This window comes from Petaurus breviceps, unplaced genomic scaffold (assembly GCF_028583685.1).
Source record: "Petaurus breviceps papuanus isolate PSGF00001 unplaced genomic scaffold, PetGlider_PUasm1.0 98, whole genome shotgun sequence".
NCBI lineage: Eukaryota > Metazoa > Chordata > Mammalia > Diprotodontia > Petauridae > Petaurus > Petaurus breviceps.
The window spans coordinates 63,347,827-63,370,866 of record NW_027187460.1 but is presented as its reverse complement, the minus strand read 5'-3'; the positions used below and the strand labels follow the sequence as shown (position 1 = coordinate 63,370,866).

General features: G+C 36.2%; 1 protein-coding gene across 8 annotated transcripts in view; it reads left to right on the top strand.

The window, feature by feature from the left end:
* Positions 1 to 23,040, top strand: part of VPS13B (vacuolar protein sorting 13 homolog B) — a 1,080,499-nt gene that overhangs the window by 591,905 nt on the left and 465,554 nt on the right. For 6 of the 8 annotated variants that reach the window (XM_069081095.1, XM_069081089.1, XM_069081092.1 and 3 more), the window contains 2 exons: positions 1,927 to 2,068; positions 6,841 to 7,249. In XM_069081095.1, the coding sequence (XP_068937196.1) occupies positions 1,927 to 2,068; positions 6,841 to 7,249 (551 nt within the window). Of the gene's footprint in view, positions 1 to 1,313; positions 1,381 to 1,926; positions 2,069 to 6,840; positions 7,250 to 23,040 lie in introns of all 8 variants that reach the window. The other 2 variants (XM_069081093.1, XM_069081090.1) reach the window with 1 other exon arrangement.

Genomic DNA, 23,040 nt, shown 5'->3' with positions numbered 1-23,040 from the left:
TTTGTGAGAATTTTATTTAATTTTTATTTGTTTTTTTTTTTTTTTCAGGTCTTATCCCTAAGAAATTTAAGGGAATTTCATTATTGCCTTTTTTTTTTTTTTTTTTTTTTTTTTTTTTTGATATTTACAAGTTAGCAGTTCCTCACCGTCACAGGTCCAGGGGATTGTAGCTCCATATTTCATTGTTGATAAAATTATTTTCATTCTGTTTCCCTTGACCTTAAGAATTCTGTATTATCCAAGAGTAGAAGTTTTCTTTATTGACAGGCATATTTTTCTATTTCTTTTCTTCACCTTCTTCAATTTTTTATTCTTTTTTTTCTCTTTTCATCCTCTCCCATAAAATACCAAATATGACTTCCCTTCTCTGTTTCAGTGAGATCTAAATGGTCTAAATATTTATTCACTGAAAGAATAACTTGGGCTTTCCATAATAAATGCCCCATCTAAACGATGACTAAATTCAAGAGTGGTTTGTTTTTGAGAACTACATATTTATAGTAACGATATCAGGTCTGAGTATGGCAGTTGAATATTTGAATGAAACTCCTTCCCCCTTGCCCAATACACTTTTTTTAAATGAATGAAAGACTCTTGTTTTAAATAGTCCTGTATCTCATTTCCAATAGATTTTAACTTAAGAGTTTCTGACTTTAAAAGTATCTTTTTTTCTATATGTTCAAGTAGCATAAATATGTATCACATGGCAAAAAATCTTAGCCTTTTTATTTTTAAAATATCTGATTCTATGAGAAAGGTATATGACTTTTATTATACTTCATGCACATTAAGCATACTCCTCTTCTAAGAGTGAGATGTCATGTCTTTTAAAATATATAATAATAAAATAATTTTCTTTTAATAGGAATATTTTTTAAAATACATATAGATGTTATATTATGGTAGGTTATAATAGGATTATGGAATAGGTAATATGCAGATAATTGCTTTTTTTACAATCCAGTATTTGGTAGTGGAATTCATTCCTAACGAGTTGTATCTTCAACAAAATACTTCTTACACATTTTTTTTCATTATAGTTCATTGTTTTTCATACATTTTGATTTTTTTTCTTGAAGCATTGAGTATAACATCAATGGTGGTTTGTTCATGTTATTGCTGTTAAGTTTATAAAGAATTTTAAGTATCTGTCCTACATAATTTTACTTTGTTGATTGTTTTGTCTAATTGATTTTTCACTTCCGGATGGCAGTTATTAATGTTATAACTACTTGAAATATAATTTTTATGGTTAAATTCTGTGAACTCAGAAAAATTACAGAGAATAGATAAGGTTAACCTCTGTTTTCCAGGCCAGGTGAAGGCTGGCAGTCAGGACATTTTGAAGGAATATTTCTTCAGTGCAAAGAAAAACCAGTGGTGAGACTCATTTAGTAAATATAATTTTTAAGAATAGTGATTTATCATAAAACTGTATATATTTGTTCTTCAATGCAGCAGGAATGATTACAGAACTAGAACCCTTACCTCAAAATGATTTTATACATTTGAAATCCATTTTGTATCACTTCAAGCTGCTTAAAGTTTGTCAACATCTTCCTCATTTAACAAATTTGCAATCATTTGATGAAAATCAAGATAGGGTTGCTTTCATTAATTAATATTCTATTGACTTCTATCACATAGGCTCCTTGGAATTATTTATTCTCACCATTTCATATGCTTAATCTCATGCTGGATTGTTTCTTACTCTCAATTGCAAGTGGAAATTTTATACTAAAATCTTTTCTTTTTAATTCCATTAACTGTATATTTGCAGAAGATGGTCCAGATTGAGGCCATATCAAACAGAGGCATGCAGCTGTGCAGACTTAAGCAGAATTTTAAATCTATGTGAATTTTTTGCTTATGGCTTTTTATTGCTTTTGTCTCTCCACCCTCTTTCCTCCCGTACATCACCTCAAGCCTTGGGGAAGAGTGTTGGTCTCTGGGGCAATATGGAGGTGTCTTCCTTTCCTGTACTGACAAGCTGAACAGACGCACCTTGTTGGTTCGACCCATCTGCAAGCAGGACCCTTTCAGTAATTTCTCTGGCTTCTTTCCTTCTGTAAGAAATCATTTAAAATTTATTCTACAGAACTTCCATTAACAGTGACCTATAAAATAGATTTAATTATCTATGCAAAATATGGTCATTTCTCAATTTTAATCTGCATTATGTCAACTACTATGAAATGTCCACAACAAATTTGTATATTCTGAATTGACTTCTCTTTGCAATCCAGTCTCCTTCTGTTCTGGGATGTCTCTTCATAAACTCCATCCTCAGAGAGCACAAAATTAATTTTGACCTGAACCTTAAGAAAAATAATTAGAAAGATAAATATATTGCAAAAACATGTGTGGTACCTTCCAATACCAGATATAAATTATAAACAGATAAGCAGCAATCACTCGTGATTTTTTGTCATTGCCATTTGTATACCTGACTTAAAAGCTGACCATTTCATCCCTGTTGTACTTTTGCCCTTACTACCATTATCCAACAGCATTTTACTCAGTGCTCTCTTAAATAAAGACAAATATACACATATCATTGTTACTAAATGGAAAGAAGGATTATCCTGGAATAAGGACAGGTAACTTCCAAAGGCTGGAATAGCAGTTACTTGAGTAGTAGAAACTCAGTATAGCAATATAGCTAGATAGACCATATTGATTTGAAGTGCAGTTTGGTTTAATAAGCATTGTTAAAAGTGGAATATCCATAAATATTTTGGTATTATATACGAATTGTTTGTATGGAAATATTTTTCCTTAAATATTTATTCTATGGGCTTTGTTCTTTTGTTTAGTGAGGGACTTTGAGGGACATCTACACTACCTTTTTTATCAGCAGATGTGACCTACCTTTTTTTTCTTATTGTATTTGCCCTAATATTACACACATATACACATATATGTGTAATTAAATTAAATGTTTATCACAGTAATGTAGTGAGTGATATATAATAGTAATATATAATATACATGTATATATATGCATATGTATCTCAATATGTTTATAGAAATGAGCTTTCAATAATATAGCAGAGATCTACTAAAAATGTATCCTGGATAACACTTGGATAAAAATATCCAAGTGTTAAAATTTTATTAGTCTTGGATTCAGAAGAACAATAATGCATTTGCATAAAAAAATCAGTGTTATTTAAAATGTCTGGATGCCTGCTTACATAGTATATTCTGGGTCAGTAGGAAAAGAAATAATTTCATTTTTGAGATTTTTCCAGAACACTATAAGGTTTGAATGTTTTTTTTCCTTTAATTCTGAAGTAGATTTATTATAAAATCACTTTCATGTTAATGGAAGTTCTGTTTGATTTATTTTCTTCCATGTCTGTATCCATATGAAACATTGTTATATATTCTTACATAAAATACATTTACATCTGTAGTACAATAATCAGTATGTTTAAGTGATAGTTTTACCAAATTAAAATATTCATATGTTAAAAGAACATTTAATTCTATTTCAAGCATGCAACATCTGCTATTGATGAAGCTTCAGTCATTTATGTAAGAGCATCTAATTGGCAATGCTAAATTTTGCCCATCAAATAGGTCCTGATATTCCTTGCAGTAACACTCAACAAGTACAATTTTGTGTTAATATCATATGCAAGGTAGAAAATAATTCAATCTGTGATCTGTAAAATGGTTTTGAAATTTTGAAATTTCCTTTGCCTGAAGTACCATTTTGGCCCTTCTCCTGACCTAGTTCTACACAGACACTGTACTGCTAAAAACTGCATAATCAATTTTTAAGAATAAGCAATTTTTTGAGATACTTGGACATGAAAAACCTTCCTTGTCTGTCTTCACACCACACACACACATTGACTTACGACACACATATCGTGTCCCTGTTCCTCCAGGCACTGCTTCTTACCACCTCCTGAGAGGTCATTGTGACCTAGCCTGCTCCTGATGCTCCCCTGCTTTTATGTCATTTACGAGGGCTTCTGTCTATTAGCGTAGAACAGAAGAAGAAATGAGTGAGGTAGAGCTAGAAGGAGAAAGTAGAAGAGAGGGCCAGCCCAACCCTGAATTAGAGGAGCACTATTCTGAGGAGATACCGGCAGCATTGGTATAGGGACAAGAGTGAGATTTTTTCATGAAATTACACCATCATTTCTCTACCAAGTCTCAAAATGATACCATTCATGGCCATACTTCTTATTAGAAGAAAAAAAAAAGGACTTTGTCCATATGCCAGTGGAGGCAGAGAAGGAACAGGAATGGCAGTGGCCGCAATGCTAAATGTGCTTCTGTCCCTGGGTCACGGGGTAACAGGCAGCAGTCTGGGGAGCAAAAGTGGACACGGAACAGGTTTTCAGGTAATGGATTGACAGTGGTACAGACTCTTTTCTGCTTTGCTGCTTATCTTGCTTTCTTTCTACATCCTTCCCCTAATCCAACTGATATCATTTTTTTCTGGGAGGAAAAAAATGTTTTCAGTCATATTGCAACTCTGATTTTATATTTGAAGCCAGTGGGGGAAAATAGGTTTCATTATATAGGAATTGGCATACAGAAACTTTTTGGAGCAGCTCTTTCATATATTGAAGCATACACTACCTGAAATTTTATCTCATTTGTAAAATATTTTGCCATTTTTTATTATATGCATTTTGGAAATCATTATCTGAATTTTTTATTCCTGAGAAATATTAAAGTAGTTACAAATGCATGCTTTTTCATCCTGAACCAAATGTTTTTTGTATATTTGAAAGTAATGATTATTATACCTGAGGAGTATATAGTTTATTAACATGAGATAAGAGATTTTGCAAACAATATGATTGCAAATGAAAATTACTTTTAAAATACTTATGTTTTGTTACTATGCCAAGCAGCTATTTTAGTATATCGCTGGTAGAAAATGTAGCATCATAATATTTCAGAGTTGGAAGGGACCTCAGGGGCCTTTCTAGTTTAGTTTATATCTGAAAAAGAATTCCCTCTACACAAAAGAGGTTCTTTATTTTTGTGTGTGTGTTTTGGATCCTTTTGACAGTCTGGTAAAGTATATGTATTCCTTCTCAGAATAATGTGTTTAAACACATAAAATAAAATATGTATGGAAACCAATTATGTTGAAGTACATTTATCACAATATTAGGGGTGAGAAAGTTCACAGTCACCAAGTTAAGAACCTCTCTCTGCTTTACCTTAGACTGTATTAGTGGCTAAGGTTTTTGCTTGAAAACCTTCAGTAAGGGGAAGCACTCTACCTACAGCAGAAGCTGTATTTTGAATAGCTCTAATTGCTGAGGTGTTTTTTTTTTCTCCTGAAATCAAGCCTAAAGTTGCCTCTGCAATTCTCATCCATTATTCCTGGTTCTTCCTTTTGAACCCAAGAACATGCCAAATCCTCCTTCCCTGTGGCAACTCTTCAAATTCTTGAAAAAGGATATCAGAGTTCCCCTATATTTGTTTTATTCTTTTTTTTTTTGGAGGGTAGTTGGGGTTAAGTAACTTGCCCAAGGTTACACGGCTAGTTTTTTTGTGTGGGTGTTAAAATGTCTGAGGCCAGAACTGAACTCTGGTCCTCCTGACTCTGGGGCCGGTGTTTTACACACTGCGCCACCTAGCTGCCTCTATTTATTTTATTCTGAAGGCTAAATATTTTCCTTTCTTCCACCTGATCCTCACATAACATAATCTTGCAACTGTCATTCTCTTTGGCAAGACTTTCATTCAGTGAGATGCCCAAATTAAACAGAGTACTCTAGTGGTCTACTCTGACTAGGACAGAGTACAGAGGTGCTATGACCTTTCTATTCCTAGGCATCATTATCTCTTCTAATAAAATAACTAGGCTTTACCTAGAGGAAAATCTTTTTTTTTTTTTCTGTAACCTCAATCAGCGTCCTTTGCCCAGTTATCTACCTTGTAAATACATGCTTTTGCTCAAAAAGGAAGCAGGCAAGGTAATTCAATATAATTTCATCACCATAACTGGGAAGAAAAATGAATTCTCCATGCCTTAAAGATATGATTCATTAGTGAGCTTAATATATATATACATATATATGTATATATATACATATATATACATGACAGCATATAACAGCTACTTATATAGATAATAATAATTGTTAAGGATAAAATTTAAAAATTAAGAATACTTTATTAATTTTGTCACATGGCACCCAAGGAATATTCTTTATCAAGAATTTAAATGATAGAGGGGAAGATATATTTTCTTGCCTGTGGCAAGCAGGAATGTTCCATGACTCTCTACTTATCACAAAAGATAAGGGAGCACAGCTCTAGTTTTTGAATCTTTTGAGAACTCACTCTGTTTACCATTAATGATTCTGGCTTTTACAATACCCAATCTTCACCATATAATTCAAAGATTTCTGCCAGTTGTGTGACCTTCACCAAGTCACTTAACCTCTCTAGGCCTCACTTTTTCTCACCTGTAAAAATAAGGGATATGAATTAGATGGTGTCTAAGATTACTTCCAACTCTAACTCCTATGATAGCACCTATTCTTGAACACCTTATTCTTTTTATCTTAAATATCCTTACTTGATATTTAAGGATATAGGAAATAGGATCCTATAGATCATTGATCCATTGGCATATTTAAATGAGATCATATAAATTCAGTAGTGCACTAGACTATGGTCAGAAGCCTTTTCTAGTGGGACTCAGTAAATAATGGGACTCAGTAAAAGGATGTTCAAGGTGAATTGGGGATAAAATGAGAGAGCTGAAAGCTAATAGTAATGGTTCCCTATTTGGAAATGTTCAAGCTTTTCTTCTAACAGAATTTTCACTGTGATTTCCTTTTTTTGAGACAGACAACTTCAAAACTTTTAGATGGCTCACATCAGCAGCATGGATTTCTCTCTCTTACATATACAAAAGCAGTAACCAAAAATGTACGGCATAAGTTAACATCAAGGAGCGACCGAAAAAGTTTCCATAAGTTATGTGAAGGCTTAACGGATGGCTCACCTCACTTTCTTCATGAGATTCTCCTTTCTGCACAAGCATTTGATGTTGTTCTCTGTTTTCCTTTACTTAATGCAATTGCAAGCATTTTTCAAGCAAAACTACCAAGAACTCAACAGGTGAAAAGAAAATCTCCAGGTCAGCCTATGAGGACTCATACTCTGACCTCCCGCAACCTGCCTCTGATCTATATCAACACTAGTATAATAAGAGTTTTTTTCCCCAAAACTGAGGAAATGCAGCCTGCTGTTGGAGGTAATGTATACAGAATTTTTTTGAGTCTATATGAATTTTATTTTAACCTTTTCCCTTCCACAGCTACCTTTCATATTTTCTTATCTTTCTGTTAAGTTTCTTGCCCATTGTGTTGTATGATCTGGATACACTCAGCATCCTGCTCTGGAGATAGTTGAATTCTTTCTTCTTTGTCTGCTCATTTTTAAAACATTTGTAGCAGCTTTATTTTTGTAATCACCTCTAGCCCTGGGATATGGGGGATGACATCTCTGGCCCCAGATCTTCCTTTAGTTCTTCCCTCTGACCTGGAACTGTACCCAAGAACTTCAGCCTCCAGTAAGTGCCCACAGCCTACTGAGTCCCCATCCCACTGCTTCTGCATTCATTGGGCCTGTGCTGGTTCCTTCTCACCCAAAACTACAACACAGCAAGCTCTGGTGTTCCTTTACAGCAGAGGTTTCTTTAATCTTCCCAGTCTCAGACACTCAACTCCCCTCACTGTCCTGGGGATAAAAGTTCCTATGAAGGGGATGAGGCAGGTTCCCAACCCAGCTAACCCCAGGACTCACAGCTTGTTTAAGTGGAACTTTTCTGTAGGTGCTCATTCTTCATAGGACCAAATCTTGTTCTGGGGTTTTTCTTCACATATTGTCCTAGAAAGACAACTGTTCTAACCGTACTCTTATTTATTTTTACTTTTCTATTAGTCCCCAGGCACTATTTTATCTCATTTGGGGGAGTAATCTGGAGAGCTTGGAATTTTCTGACCTACTCCCCCATTTTCCCAGAAACATTTGTCTCATTCTTTTTTCTTGATTCCAGAGGTTAGATTTTACACACACACACACACACACACACACACACACACACTCACACACATATGTATGTATGTATGAGTTGACCAATAGTGGCAGTACAAAATAGTAGTAGTAAAAATGAGAAAAATAAGAATATCTTAATTCTTATTTGCAAAATTAAGTAATTTGCCATTCATTCAGCAAAGCAATGTCTACTTTGTATAAAACACTGGTCTAGGCATGAGGATACTTCAGTGTTTACAACTTCATCTCATTTTCCCACTGGATTCCTAAAATTTCTGTTATATTAAATTGATGATTCCCATTAGTAGTAATAATAATAGCTAACATTTAAATAGCACTCTGTAATCAGGCACTGTGCTTAAGGGCTTTACAATAAGTATCTCATTTGATCCTAACAGCCTTGGGAGTTAGGTATCATTCATATGTATGTATATACACACACACACATACACACACATAGATAATATATTTTTATAGATATAATAATCTATTATTATCCTCATTTTACAGATGAGGAAACTGAGGCAAATAGAGGTTATGTGATTTGCCCAGGATCACTCAGCTAGTAAGTACCAGAAGCTGAATTTGAACTCATCTCTTCCTGACTCCAGGACCTGAGTTCTATCTATTGTACCAGATGACTGCCCCATCATCTCCTAACTGTTAATTTCTAGCTCTCTAGCTCATCAGTAGAAGCACCTGAAAGAGCTGAGATGAAGTCATAGGTAGGGAGAAGAGAACTATGAGAGGTAATATGCTATGGTGGAAAGAACACTTCTGGGAGAGGCTTAGCTGCAAGTCCCAGCCATGCCATTTAGTAGCCAAGTCACTTACATTCCCTTAGTTTCAGTTTACTTATATGTTAAACAAGGTGATTTAACAGTATGACCTCATAGGATCATAAATTTAGAGCATATTTAAAAGGAATCTTAGGGGCCATCTAGTTTAACCCCTTTGTATTTATAGATGAGGAAACCTAGGGCTTAAGTGATTTGCCCAAAGCCACACCTCTAGTATTGTCTAAAGAGGGATTTAAATTCAACTTCCTAACTGTAATCCCACAATTTTAGCTACTGCACCATTCTATTATTCCCTTCATGATCTAAAATATTATGATTCTGTTATTCTCCTGTAATGCACCAGCCCAAAGATAAAATGAAACTGAGAAGTACTGTCTGAGGTAACAAGAAGTGATTTTTGGTTTTTTGACAGGTGTGTGTGTGATTTGAAGGTGAGTTTAAAGTGAGCAATCAGACCTACCCATAGGCATTATCTGATAATAAGTGTCAGGGCAGCACTGACACACCCTCCTTTTTCCTGTTGTTCTCAGTGTCTTTCCATTGCGTCTGTCACAAAAAAACATCAGTGAGGTTTATGGTAATGATTTTTAAAATATATAGCTCTTTATTATGGTTTTCTATCTAGTTTCATCATTCCTGAATTATGAAGGTGTTTAGATTTGAATTGTTGATCTGTATGTTGTGCATTAAATTTGGACGCTTGCATGTATTTGCAGCCTTCATTTTTAAAAATAGGGTTCTCTTGTAGATCATGTGTTAAAGTAGATAGATCATTGTCAGGTGAAATTCAGATTGCCCACAGCTTTTGCCCATATGAAGTTGTGGCCCTTTGTTAAATGATGATGAGTTCATCAGTGAATTGTGGGCATTGCCTGTATCTTGCAGATACAATGACCCTTACTCTGTGCATGTCTATTAGTCTCTAGAATGTGCAAATTTAATGACTTGTTGATGTTACATTAATGTACAATACAATTACATAGGTAAAGATTTTTATATATGGTAACGTCCCATAAGGAAACAATTTGAAAATCACAGAAACATTTTTTCATAATCCAAGTGGAGATAGATGCAAACAGGCAGAGTTCATTCGCTTTACTTTGTAGCCAGTAACTTCTACAATTTTCCAGCTGGGAATAGAGAAAAGACAGTAAGAAAACAGAAGTAGTTTGGCTTTTTTGGCAAGGAAGATTTATTGTTCTTTGGGGAAAAGAGTAGGGTATCCCATTAAAGCAAGAAATAGCATGATGTTACATTGTTTGTAGCTGCATTTCACTAAATCTAAGGCAGAGAAATTTACCACTTGAATGGAAATTATAATTAAATAGACCTCTTGCTAGCCACATTTCAAAAAACCCAGTTAAGATTTTAATGAATCTAGAAGTTAAGGATGTCATTTCCAGGAAGTTACCTACACTAAGCATTCTGAAGTCACCGGCATTGCAGATTATGAAACAAAAGTTTTATACTTGAAAGCAAAAAAGAGAAGTTTCAGATTTTTGAATCTTAAATTGAAACATTCAGTTTTCTCAGATGTTCTGGCATGTACCCAGTACAATACAATAGGTATTTTCCAAATATTGTACTAGAGAGTAAATTGTCAGCAATGTGTTAGAGAAAATTGCATTTGGAGTCAGGAGTACCTGAGTTCAAATCCAGTCTCAGACACTTGACACATTTACTAGACATGTGACTTTGGTCAAGTCACTTAACCCCAACTGCCCTCCAAAAAGCAAAGGAAAAAAAAAGAAAATTGCATTGAAGTATAGGGAAGAAAACATGAAGAGAAATTAGCTCATTGAAGGCATTTGAGTACTGTTGCCTAGGAGATGCTGGGTATTTAGTAAGCACGTCTCAGAGTGTATTATTGCACATAATTCCAAATAAATATTTGTTCAGTCAATGAATGCATGTAGCAATCAACTAAAAAGCTATTGATGGACATTCTTTGTAGCATCTAGTAGACAGTAGTGAAATGCTTTAACTGTGATCCAGAAATAACCATAAATTTTCTTAGTCAAAAATCAAGTGAGGTAATATTTGTAAAAAGTGTTTAGCACACAGTAGGTGCTATATAAATGTTTATTCTCCACCACCATCCCCCTGCCCCTGCTTCTCCTTCCTAAATATGAAAAAAGCTATTCATTCAGTGTGATAACATTTTCTGGTCATCTACTATATGTTCTTCACTAAGTGGGTTCTTAGTCTTAACATGTGTTAATGACACTTATATGACAGTGCAAGGAATAGAGAACTACTTTGCAATAAAATTGAGTTTTGTTCTTAAACAATGAGTGTCTGAAGTTACCTGAATCATTTTGTTTTCATTCTAAATTACAAGACAAAAATAATCTGCATATCTTATTTTTATCCACATTGTCTCTTCATTTCCTGATTTAAATTGGCATTTGTATAGGTCTGCTTAACCATAATAATTACAAAAACAATAACTCATGAACCATATTGCAAAATTATTGGTATCCCTTTTTAGTTTTATTATCATCGACAATGAGTAAATTTCCTCAGCAAAATAAGTTTCAGTTGCAGAATCAAATCTTGATACTAGTTGTATTATTTTTAAAAGCTATTCTTTCCTTAAGCCTTTTAGCATAATTGACAAATTCAGGTGCCTGAGTGCTTCCTAAGCAGTTATTGGGGAGCTCCTGGGACTGTACACTAGGTGCTATTTACGTGCCCAAGTACTTAATTTTGGCAACAAGACTTTATTTCACATGTGGATCAAATTTTCCTTGTTAAGTGACTCAGCTGTACTAAAAATCTGTTGGGACCCTCTTTGGCAGGAATTTGGCCATCTATGGAGCTCTTAATAGACATTGATCTAGGGACAAAAGGATGCATATTTTTCCCCCTCTGTATGTGTGGCTTATGGGGTCAGTCTCTATTTTATAGTTACCATTTATAAGTTACTGTCAAGTTACTACATTTACCACTTTCAGAGTAGTGGTTTAAGGTTCTGCTGTGCCTGTCCTTTAGTTAAACTGTTAAATTGCCCTGAAGACAAAAAGGTGTTCTCCCAACCTGTTCACCAAAATCTGATCACTTCAGACAGAAGTGACCAACCAATTTATTGGTGCTCCCTCTGGCATGAAACTTAGCTCTTTGTAAATGCCCAAAGCTTTCTACAAATTGTTTAAAGTTGTAGGTACAAGAAATAACTGTTTCTCATTAAGGATTGATGACCAGTCATTGACAGAAACACACCATCATCGAAAGAAAGGAAAGAACTTGGGGTGTTTAACGTAGATGTCTTCAAGCAAAGGCTAGAACAAGCAGTATTTTGGAATATCTACTTTGACAAAAATGAGTATGATATTTCAACCTAAAATATTCATGCTGCTTTGTTATATAACAGTATCAATGAAAGATGGTTCTATAAAGAAAAAAAGGAAGAAAACATTCACACAATTTCAGAGTTATAAGAAATAATGTAGAGAAGATGGCAGAGTAGAAGCAGGACCTCCCCGTGGCTCAGGCTTCCACCTTCCCCAATCCATGTAAAAAGGGGACTCTAAACAAATTTTGGAGCTGCAGAACCCACAAAATGACACAGAGAAGCTAACCTCCCACTGAGGACAGCCTGGCAGGCCAGCAGGAATCAGCCAGGACAGCGCTCTGGGAGCCGAGCCCAGCCCCATGCCAAGGCATTAGCCCCAGGGCAGGCCTGACCAGCCGCTGCCAGCCGGAGGGACTCCAGATCAGCAGCAGCTGTGGCTCTTTCCAGATTTATCAACACATAGAAGGGAAGGACAAAGTGAGAGGTCAGTGCAGTCTGGACTTTGGGACCCAGTAGTTGGGAGTGCTTCAGCTTTTGCCCCCAGGGCAAGAAGCTACTGAGACCCCGGCATAGCCAGACAGCACCACGTGGCAGCTTCACCTCCTGGACTGCAGAGCGTAAGGGGACCAAGCACCAGTCTGAGGGGTAATTGCTCTTGCTTTAACTTTCTTGGATCTGGATTGCAGTCTAGGGTGGAGGTCCTGGGGTGTGTGTCAAGCTTGCCAGAGCACATGGAGACCTCAGACAGGGCACCCATCTAATATCTCTGGCGCCGAGAAAACCCCAGCTTTTGGGACAAAAGCTCCTCTGTCTGGTGGCAGAGTCCTACTGTGGCAAAAAGCCCAGGGGTCAAGTGACTGAGGGGCAACATGACCAGGCAAAGGAAACAAAGCAGACAGAAGATTCCAACATTAGACTCCTATTTTGAGGACAAAAAGGAGCAAAGTATGGAACTGGAGGAAGACAGTGAAGTCAGAACTCCTGCACCAAAAGCTTCAAAGGAAAATACGAGCTGGTTACAGGCCATAGAGGACCTTAAGAAGCAGATAAGAGAAGTGGAGGAAAAATTGGGAAGAGAAATGAGAACAATGCAAGCAAATTACAAAATAAGAGTCAACAGCCTGGCTGAGGAAAATACCACCTTGAAAAATAGACTAACTCAAATGGCAAAAGAGGCTCAAAAAGGCAATGAGGAGAAGAATGCCTTAAAAAGTTGAATTTGCCAGATGGAAAAAGAATCTCAAAAGCTCAGTGAGGAGAATCATTGCTTCAGAATTAGATTGGAGCAAATGGAAACTAATGACTTTATGAGAAATCAAGATGCTGTTAAACAGATCCAAATAAATGAAAGAATAGAAGGCAATGTGAAATATCTCATGGGAAAAACCACTGACCTGGAAAATAAATCCAGGAGAGATAATTTAAAAATTATTGGACTACCTGAAAGCCATGATCAAAGTAAGAACCTAGAAATCATCCTCCAGGAAGTTCTCAAAGAAAACTGCCCTGAGGTTTTAGAACCAGAGGGCAAAATAGAGGTTGAAAGAATCCAACAACCACCTCCTGAAAAACATCCCAAAAAGAAAACTCCTAGGAATATTATAGCCAGGTTCTGGGATTCCCAGATTAAGGAGAGAATATTACAAGCAGCCAGGAAGAAACAGTTTGAATATTGTGGAAACACAATCAGGATAACCCAGGATCTGGCTGCTTCTACACTGAGGGATTGAAGGGCTTGGAATATGATATTCCAGAGATCAAAGGAGCTGGGATTAAAACCAAGAGTCACCTCCCCATCAAAACTGAGTATCATGTTTCAGGGGAAAATATGGTTATTCAGTGGAATAGAGGACTTTCAAGCATTCTGGCTGAAAAAAAACAGTTGAATAGAAAATTTGACATTCAGATACAAGAAGCAAGAGAAGTATGAGAAGGTAAACAGGGAAATCATAAGGAACTTATCAATGTTGAACTATTAACATTCCTACATGGAAAAACAATAATTGTAACTGATAAAACTTTTCTCAGTAGTTGAAGGGAATAGAAATATATATATGAGGGTATATGGGCATATGAATACATATATGAATGTGTATATATGTTTACAAGTATACATAGATAGAGGGCACAGGACCAATTTAACAGGAAAGGATGATACTTAAAAGGTGAAATTAAGAGGTGAGAGAGGAATATAATGTGAGGAGATGGGGAGAGACAGAATGGGGTAAACTATCTCATACAGAAGAGGCAAGGGAAAATGGTTACAATGGAGGGGAAGAATAGGAAGGCAAAAGGGAATGGGTCAACCTTATTCCCATTGAATTTGGCTTGAGGAGGGAATGACATACACATTAAATAGGGTATCTCACCCTCCAGGAGAGTAGAGGGGGAAGGGGATGAGAGGGGGGATGATGGAAGGAAGAGCAGGCTGGGGGGAGGGAAGTTGGAAGCACCCACTTTTGAAAGGGGACGAAATCAAAGCAGAGAATAGAACAAGTGGGAGTTGGGATAGGAGGGAGGGAGATATCATCAGTCTTTTACAATGTATCTACTATGTTATTGTTTTGCATTAGCCACACATATACAACCTGTACTGAACTGCTTATCTTCCCAGTCAGGGTGGGTGACAAGGGAGAAAGGGAATGAATCTGGAATTCAAAGTTTTAAAATCAAATATATATATACACTATTATTAATACTATTTTACATGTAATTGGGAAGTAAGTTATACAGGCACTGGGGCATAGAGATCCATTGGAAACGTCGAAAGGGGTATGAGAAAATATGGGAGAGAGCAGATTGGAGGAGGGGATATCCTGTGGCACTGCTATTTTGGGGTGGTGGGTAGGGGAAAAACAGGGAGAAAATTTGTAACTCAAAATCTGGCGGAAATGAATGATGTAAATCATAAGTTAATAAAGCATTTGAAAAAAAAAAGAAATAATGTAGTCCAGTCCACATCTGAGCAAGTGCCTACTTGATAGCATGCCTGACAAAGGGATCATCCAGCTTTTCCTTGAAGACTTCTGGTGAACAGGACTTCATTCCCTCTGGAGACAGCACACCCTACTTAAATAACTCTGAAGGATTTTTTCTTTAAATAAACTCTTAATTTTCCTTTTTGCAGTTTCCACACATTAAGTCCTACTCCTGCCATTTTGGGCCAAATAGCATAATCATGATCCCATAAGTGTTTTCTTCTTTAGGGTAAACATCCCCATTTCCTTCAAATACTCCTCAAAAGGAAATTATGTAGAAGCCTTTCACCAGCTTGGATGCCCTTTTCTGGACATTCTCTATTGTATCAGTATCGTATGGAGTTAACAAATAAAATTAAATCAACAAGTATAAGTGTTTACAATGCAGAATTGAACACAATATTCCAGAAATCTCAACAGTGTGGAGTACAGCAGAACTAAAACTTCCTTTGCCTTAGACACTATGACTCTCATAATACAACCTGAGATCACATGAACTTTGAGGACTGTTAGTATCCTTACTCCGTGATTTCCTTGTATTTAATCACTTATATTTACTTTTATTTTGTCTATACTTATATGTGTACATGTTTTTTTTTTTTTTAGAATATAAACTCTTGAGTGCAGGGACTTTTTTGTTTTTGTTTGTGTATCCCCAGCCCCTAGCATAGTCCCTATCATACAGTAAGTGCTTAATAAATGCTTTTCCATTGATCCACATATGATATTTTTTCTTCTGTCTTTGATCCCCTTGGGGTATGTCCCCAATAATGACTGAGGGGAAACGTTAATTTTAATGAATTTTATAATATAGCTCTAACCTTTTTTTTGGTGCTTATTTGTACATTTATATATTTTTAGTTTTCAGTATTACTTTCCACAAGATTTTGAGTTCCAGTTTTTCTTCCCATCTCTCCCCTACCCCCTACCCCAAGATGGTAGGCATACTGGTTATCCTTTCCTGCAGTATGCTCTCTCTTCTATTCCCCTCCTATACTCCCCTTACCCCTTAATTTCTTGTAGGTTGAGATGGATTTCTATACTCCAGTGCCTGTATATCTTATTTCCTGATTATATGTAAAAACAATTTTTTAACGTATGTTTTTAAAACTTTGAGTTGCATATTCTCTCCCTTCTTTGCTCCTCACCTACCTCCCTTGAGAAGACAAGCAATTCAATAAATAGGTTATATGTATGTAGTTATGCAAAACATTTCAATAGTAGCCATATTGTGAAAGACTAACTATATTTCCCTCCATCCTGTCCCACCCCCCATTTATTCCATTTTTTCCTTTGACCCCATCCCTTTTCAAAACTGTTTGCTTCTGACTTACCCCCTCCCCCAATCTGCCTTCTGTAATCTCCCCTCTTATCCCCTTCTCCCCTACTTTTCTGAAGGGTAAGGTACCCAATTGACTGTGTTTGTTATTCCCTCCTTAAGCCAAATCCAATGAGAGTAAGGTTGACTCATTCTCTTTCACCTCCCTGCTCTTCCCCTCCATTGTAACAGCTTTTTCTTGCCTCTTTTTTGTGTGATAATTTACCCTATTCTATCTCACCCTTTCTCCTCACAATATATTTCTCATTCACTTCTTAGTTTTATTTTTTAGGTATCATCCCTTCATATTCAATTCATCCTGTATCCTATGTCTATGTATACATATACACATATAAACACAAATACACATACGTACATAATACATATGTGTGTATATTCACTTCAACTATCCTAATACTGAGAACAGTCTCATGAGTTACAAATATCTTTCCATGTAGGAATGTAAACAGTTCAACTTTAATAAGTTCCTTATGATTTCTCTTTCTCGTTTACCTTTTCATGCTTCTCTTGATTCTTGTATTTGAAGTCAAATGTTCTGTTCATCTCTGGTCTTTTAATGTTTCTTCAGGAATTAGGATTGTCATTGTGTTGACCAGAGTTTCCAAGTTTTCTTTTGAATGTATCTGTGTATTGTGTAGTGTGTGTGTATGAATAGTATATATTTTGTTTTAGTCGGCTAATAACCTCTTTCTCACCTCCCTCCCTTAATATTTTCCCCCCTCTCCCACTTATAAATAGTGCACACACACACACACACACACACACACACACAAATCAGTATGAAAATGTATGGTCAATCAAAACAAATTTCCACGTTGTCCATGTGCAAAATTAATTGTCTCCTACACTTTGAATCCTTCACCCAAGAAGTAGCATGTTTCATCATCAGTTCTCTGGAATCCCAGGTATTCATTATACTGATGATGTTTCAGCATAGTAGTAGTTCATCACATCTGTATACCATTCTTGTTCATCCATTCCCTAGTTTGTGGATACCTCTTCAGGTTCTCTTTCTTTGCCACCTCTAGAAGAGGTATAGATATTTCTGTACATCCTTAGAATTTGTTTTGCCTAGAACTAATCTCTCCCTTAAGCTACTTTTCTTCTAAATTCCCCTTCCTTCCTTCTACCCTTTCCCTCCTGTTTCCCTATTGAGTGAAAGTACTTCTTTACCCAGGAGTGTGTGTGTAGCGGTGTGGGGGTGTGTTTTCTTCCTTCTTTTGACCAGTTCAGATGAGAATGAAATTTAAGGGTCAACCACTTCTCTCCAGTGCCCTCCTCTTTGTTTTTAAAGATGTCTATTTGTGTGTCCTGATGACGTGAGATAATTTTGCTTAACCTTCCTTTCCTTCATGCCTCCCCACCAATGAATTCCTCTTCCCCCTTCTTTCAGTTCTTTTATGATCATCAAGACATAGAATAACTCCCAGATCATGTCTAATTAGACTCACTTTATGAATCCTAACGATGATAGGGGACACATGTATCATCTCACCATATTTGAATGTAGCATTTTATCCTCATTTAGCCTTTTATCATTTTTAATTGATGTTTACCTTTTATTGCTTCTCTTCAATATTTTGTTTGAACTTCAGAGCTTCTTTACAACTGACTTTTCATGAGGAATGCTTAAAAATTCTATTTTCTTTAAAATCCTTTTTTTCCTCTGTAACATTATACTTAATTTTACTAGGTAAGTTATTCTTGTCTCTAAACTCTAAACTTTGCCTTCTGGAATATCATACACCAAATTCTCCACTCCTTTATAGTCATGGCTGCTAAATACTGTGTGATCCTGATTGTGGCTCTTTGGTACTTGAATTCTTTTTGGTTTTTTGCATTATTTTTTCTTTGCCTTAGAAGCTCTGGATTTGGGATATGATATTCCTGGGAGTTTTCATTTGGAGGTTTCTTTCAGGAGGTGGCCAATAGATTCTGAGTCTATTTTGCCCTCTGAATCTAAGAGATCTGGGCATTTTTCTTTTAAGATTTCTTGAAATGTGATGTCTAGGATCTTTTTGCGGTCATGGTCTCCAAGTAGTTCAATGATTCTTAAATTGTTTTCTCCTGAATATACTTTCTTGGTGATTTGTTTTTGTTATAAGATACTTTACTTTTTTTTCAACCTTTTTATTTTATTTTTTAATGTTTCTTCTTGTCTGGTAGAGTTTTGGGCTTCTATTTGGGCCATTCAGATTTTCAAAGAGTTTGTTACTTAGGCAAAGTTTTATACCTCTTTTATCAAACTCTTAATTCTCTTTTCAATTCTTTCTTCATTGCTCTCATTTCTTTTCCAGTATTTTCTTCAAGAACTCTCATTCCATTTATAAAAATATTTTTAAACATTTTACAACTTTTTAAAAAACTCCTGCTTTATCTCTTCCAAAATTCTAGATTGAATTTGTGCCCAAACTGTTTTTTTTTCTGAGAGGCATTGCTTTTAGATGTTTTAGAATTCGTCTTCTGCATTTCTTCTTGAGTATCCCCACTACTATACTAACCTATTATGGTGGGATACTTTTTTGTTTGCCCATTCTTCCAGACCATTTCCTAACTTCAGACTTGATGTTAAGGCTGGGCTCTGTGGCACTTCTGGAGGGAAAGTTTGGGCTAGTCTTACTGCTGCTTTCCTTTGGTATTGAATGTTGTATCATTTTAGGATCTCAGGGCCAGGTGGGGTACCTTCAAGCTTTCAGTGTTCCCAAACTGGTTTGGTCTAGGGCAAAGTCTGATTACTGCCTCACTGGTCTGAAATCTGCAATGTCCTGACCTAGGTTTTATAACTGTAGACTGTTGCTGTATAGTCCATGTCAGCCATGTAAAACTGCCAGTTCAGAGCAGTAGCAGAATTGTAGGCTCCCCTTTGGTCTAAGATTGTTTCTCTGGTTATTTCTCTGCAGGCTAGATTAGATGTTGAAAATGAGACCCTGCTTTGAGCCTGAGGTTTAACCATTCTGAATTTCTTCCTTTCTATACTGCCAAGAGCCTCTTTTACTGGGAACACCTCTCCTCTGTTTAAGTCCTCTTCTCAGTCTGCCATCTTCTGTAACCCGGAACTGAGAAGTAGATAAAAAAGCTTATAGCTTACTCCCATCTTTGTCTCAGAATAAAAGGATTAGTTCTGTGAAATTTGGTTTCAGTCAAAGAGCTGCACTTGAGGATGTAGAGAACTACATGTGGACTCAAGGCTGCAGGTTCCCCACCCCTGGTCTCATGGTACCCTGGTCTGGGTTTAGGATCTCCGTTTTCTCCTGGTATAAAGCCATTTCCTAGATACTGCCATGCTCTGCATTCAGCATGCTCCTGGACTGACATGTCTCTATTGTCCACCGAACTCCTTGTTATTCTTCCTATGCTAAGCAGGACTGGAAAACAGACTCACTCTGACTTTATCTAGATTTCCCCATCAGGATTCAGCCTGGTGCATTTTCTAGATCTCTTTGGAGAAGTTTCTGGAGAAGAGCCCATTGCAGTGCTTCTTATCATTCCTCCATGTTGGCTATTTCCCAAATTATTTCCCACTATGGTTGGACCAATTCATAGGTTTACTGACAGTACGTTATTGTACTTTTCTTCCCATGACCCCTAAAAGTTTGCCATTTGTATCTTCTGTCATCTTTAACAATCTGATATGTGGGAACAAAACCTCAAAATTGTTATAATTTACATTTCTCTCATTATTAGTAATTTGGAGCATTCTTCCTTATGATTGTTCCTCCCCAACTTTTCTCTGTACCCTTACAAATAAGGTTTCCCAGATTCCAAGTAAACTATTTTACTCACTCAGCTTTACTCACTTAATGGATTTCTATACCTCTGACCATGTCAGGTTTTGTACATATATTTAGATATATATATATATATGTATGTATGTATGTATATATGTATATGTGAATACTATATGCACACATATCAATACACATATATAGTTTATTTTATATGTGTGTGTATATGTTTATGTTATGTTATGTATACATAGTATCCCCTTCTCTTCTCTTATGCAGCCACAACATTAACTTAGGTCATCATTACTTCTTACATGGACCATTGCAATGGCTTATAAATGGACTCCTTACCTTGAGTTTTTTTATAGTTCCAATCTTTCTATTTAGCTGCCAAAATGAGCGTCCTAGAGTGTAGATTTTACCACGTTGCCCCTTACTCAGTACACTCCAGTGGCTCCCTTTTACTGCTATGATCAATTATAATTCCTCTGCCATTTACAACCCTTTGCATTGTGGCCTTTTTCCATCCTTCCTGCCTTTGTACACTTTATTTTCACTGTATACCTTCTATGCTCCAGCTACACTGGCCTACCTTGAACAGGATATTCCATCTTCCATCTCTGTCTTTAAGAAATTATCTCTCTCTTCTCTTCTGTTTCTTACTTTCCCTGACTTCCTTTGAGACTCAGCTTAAATCCTGTCTTCAAGGAAACCTCACCAAATCCTCCACAGTCTGGGGTGGGAGGTTTTCTAGGTCCTTGGGTATGGCCTTTTGACTGAGTCCAAGTTTCACTGAACAAATCCTTTTATTAAAGGAATTTGTTCTGTGAAATTTGAATTCTGTCAAAGGGAAGCACTGGAGGAGCTAGGGGCCTTCAGGTTCCCCACCCCTGCCGCACCTACTGCTCCCTTTCCCCACTCTCAGGCAAGGTGGTGGTACTTTCTGTTTTGAGATGACAGCTACTCTGTATGTGTCTTCTGAGCCTAATCACTGCATGTTGAGCTCCTTGAGGACAGGAACTGTTTTACTGTTCTTTTTATCCCTAGATTTTAGCACAGCACAGTAAACATTCAATAAATGGCTTTTGATTGACTGATTCATCCTTTTTTCCTGCTTGAAGAAAACTTTTTTTGGAAACACTTGAGAGATAGGACTCCTAGTTCTATCATTTTATTTCCCCTTCCCTTTCTTTTGTGCCTTCCTGACCTAAAAGGATAGTTCCACCTTTTCCTTTCCCTGCTCTTTTTCTATCTGTCTTCTTTTCTCTAGTAATTTTTCTCTTCACTTCCTCCTACTCTTAGTTTTTTCTCCTGATTTATCATAGCCAAACTATGCTGACTTCACTTCAGTCACAGCTGGAATTAATTGAATGATCACTGCATTCTTTGAGTACGACAGTTGGTAAATACAGGGCATGTTCTTGTGTAGGCATACTCTACTTAAGACATCCCTCTCATCTTTTATTGTCAGTTCTTTATAGCTCTATTTTTGAAGAATGTGTTTCTGATCTTAGAGAAAAATTTTACACCATTCATATATGTTCTGTATAGAATCTTAAAGGCTGAGATAGTAACAGTTTTGGTTAAATTAATGTTTTAGCAACCACAATAGGAAAACATGTCTTCTGTTCTTGACATTGGAAACAAACTCAAATTCGTCTAAAATTAAAAGGTCCACCAAGAAACCCACACACATTCCATAGAACTTTTAAAAAAGAAAGATCCTTTGAATTATGCCATTGAATTAGAGATAATGCTTCAACCTTCATATGAAAAGTAGTAGTGGTTAAATAATCTCTTGTTCAGGCCTTATTAAAAAAAAAAAATCCAGATCACTGGAGCTGGTTGATCTACTTCTTTGTGTTGTCTCCTCAGATTATTATCCTGCTTTCTGACTCTGTCAGGATCTGGCCTGTTAATCTAGAGTTTACTCATTTTAAAATTCTTTCAATATAAAAGTCATAAATTCTTTTACAAAGTTGTTATTAACATTTTTCCTAATTCTATGCCATAATTATTAACTATAAGTTATAGAAATATGCAGAAGAAGCATTTTTGAAAGCAAAGAAAATAAAAGCAGGATTCTTCTTGTCCTACCCTCCTTCAGTGGTGCTCCCTAACCTCTTTGGAGTTGTAAATAACTTCTAAGTTTACCTCATATGTCATTTCCTCACCCTGTGTGTGCTATGGACCCCTTTGATGATCTGTTGAAACTTATGGATGCCTTTGAATAATATGTTTAAGTGCAGAGGATTTCAAAGGAAATGAAACCAAATTAATGTCACTAAGTATCTTATAGAAAGAGCTTAAAAAATTCTTTCAAAAAATTTATTTTGCCTGGAAACTTCCTGAGCCTTGTATGAGCTGGTCAGAATCCAAGTAACCTGTCCCTTCCTCCTTTTTGAACCCAGAGCACAAAGGCTAAGACCTAACCTTAAGCCCTAGCTATGATAGTAATGGCTAAGATACCTGTATAAAACCACCATATTGGACTCCACTGATGTTGGTACTAGTGGTACTGAACAGTGGTAATAAATTATTTTCAAGTTGTTTACAACTTGTTAGGGTAAGGAGGGCAAAAATACAGGAGTCCTTCATAGATGACTACTAAATTGAATGTCATCTGAATACCTGAAATTGAATAAACATTTCACATAGGTTGATTGGATAGTCATAATATGTGTTACCATTACCATGATATTTTTGTACTTTAATAGATTATAGCCTGGTAGCAACATCATCCTAACATTTATTAAACAAGCCAGTATCTGCCATGCACACACTAGGTTGCAACTGCGTAGATAGTGTTCATTAGGCATAAATTACATAAAACACAAATGCTTATGAGCAG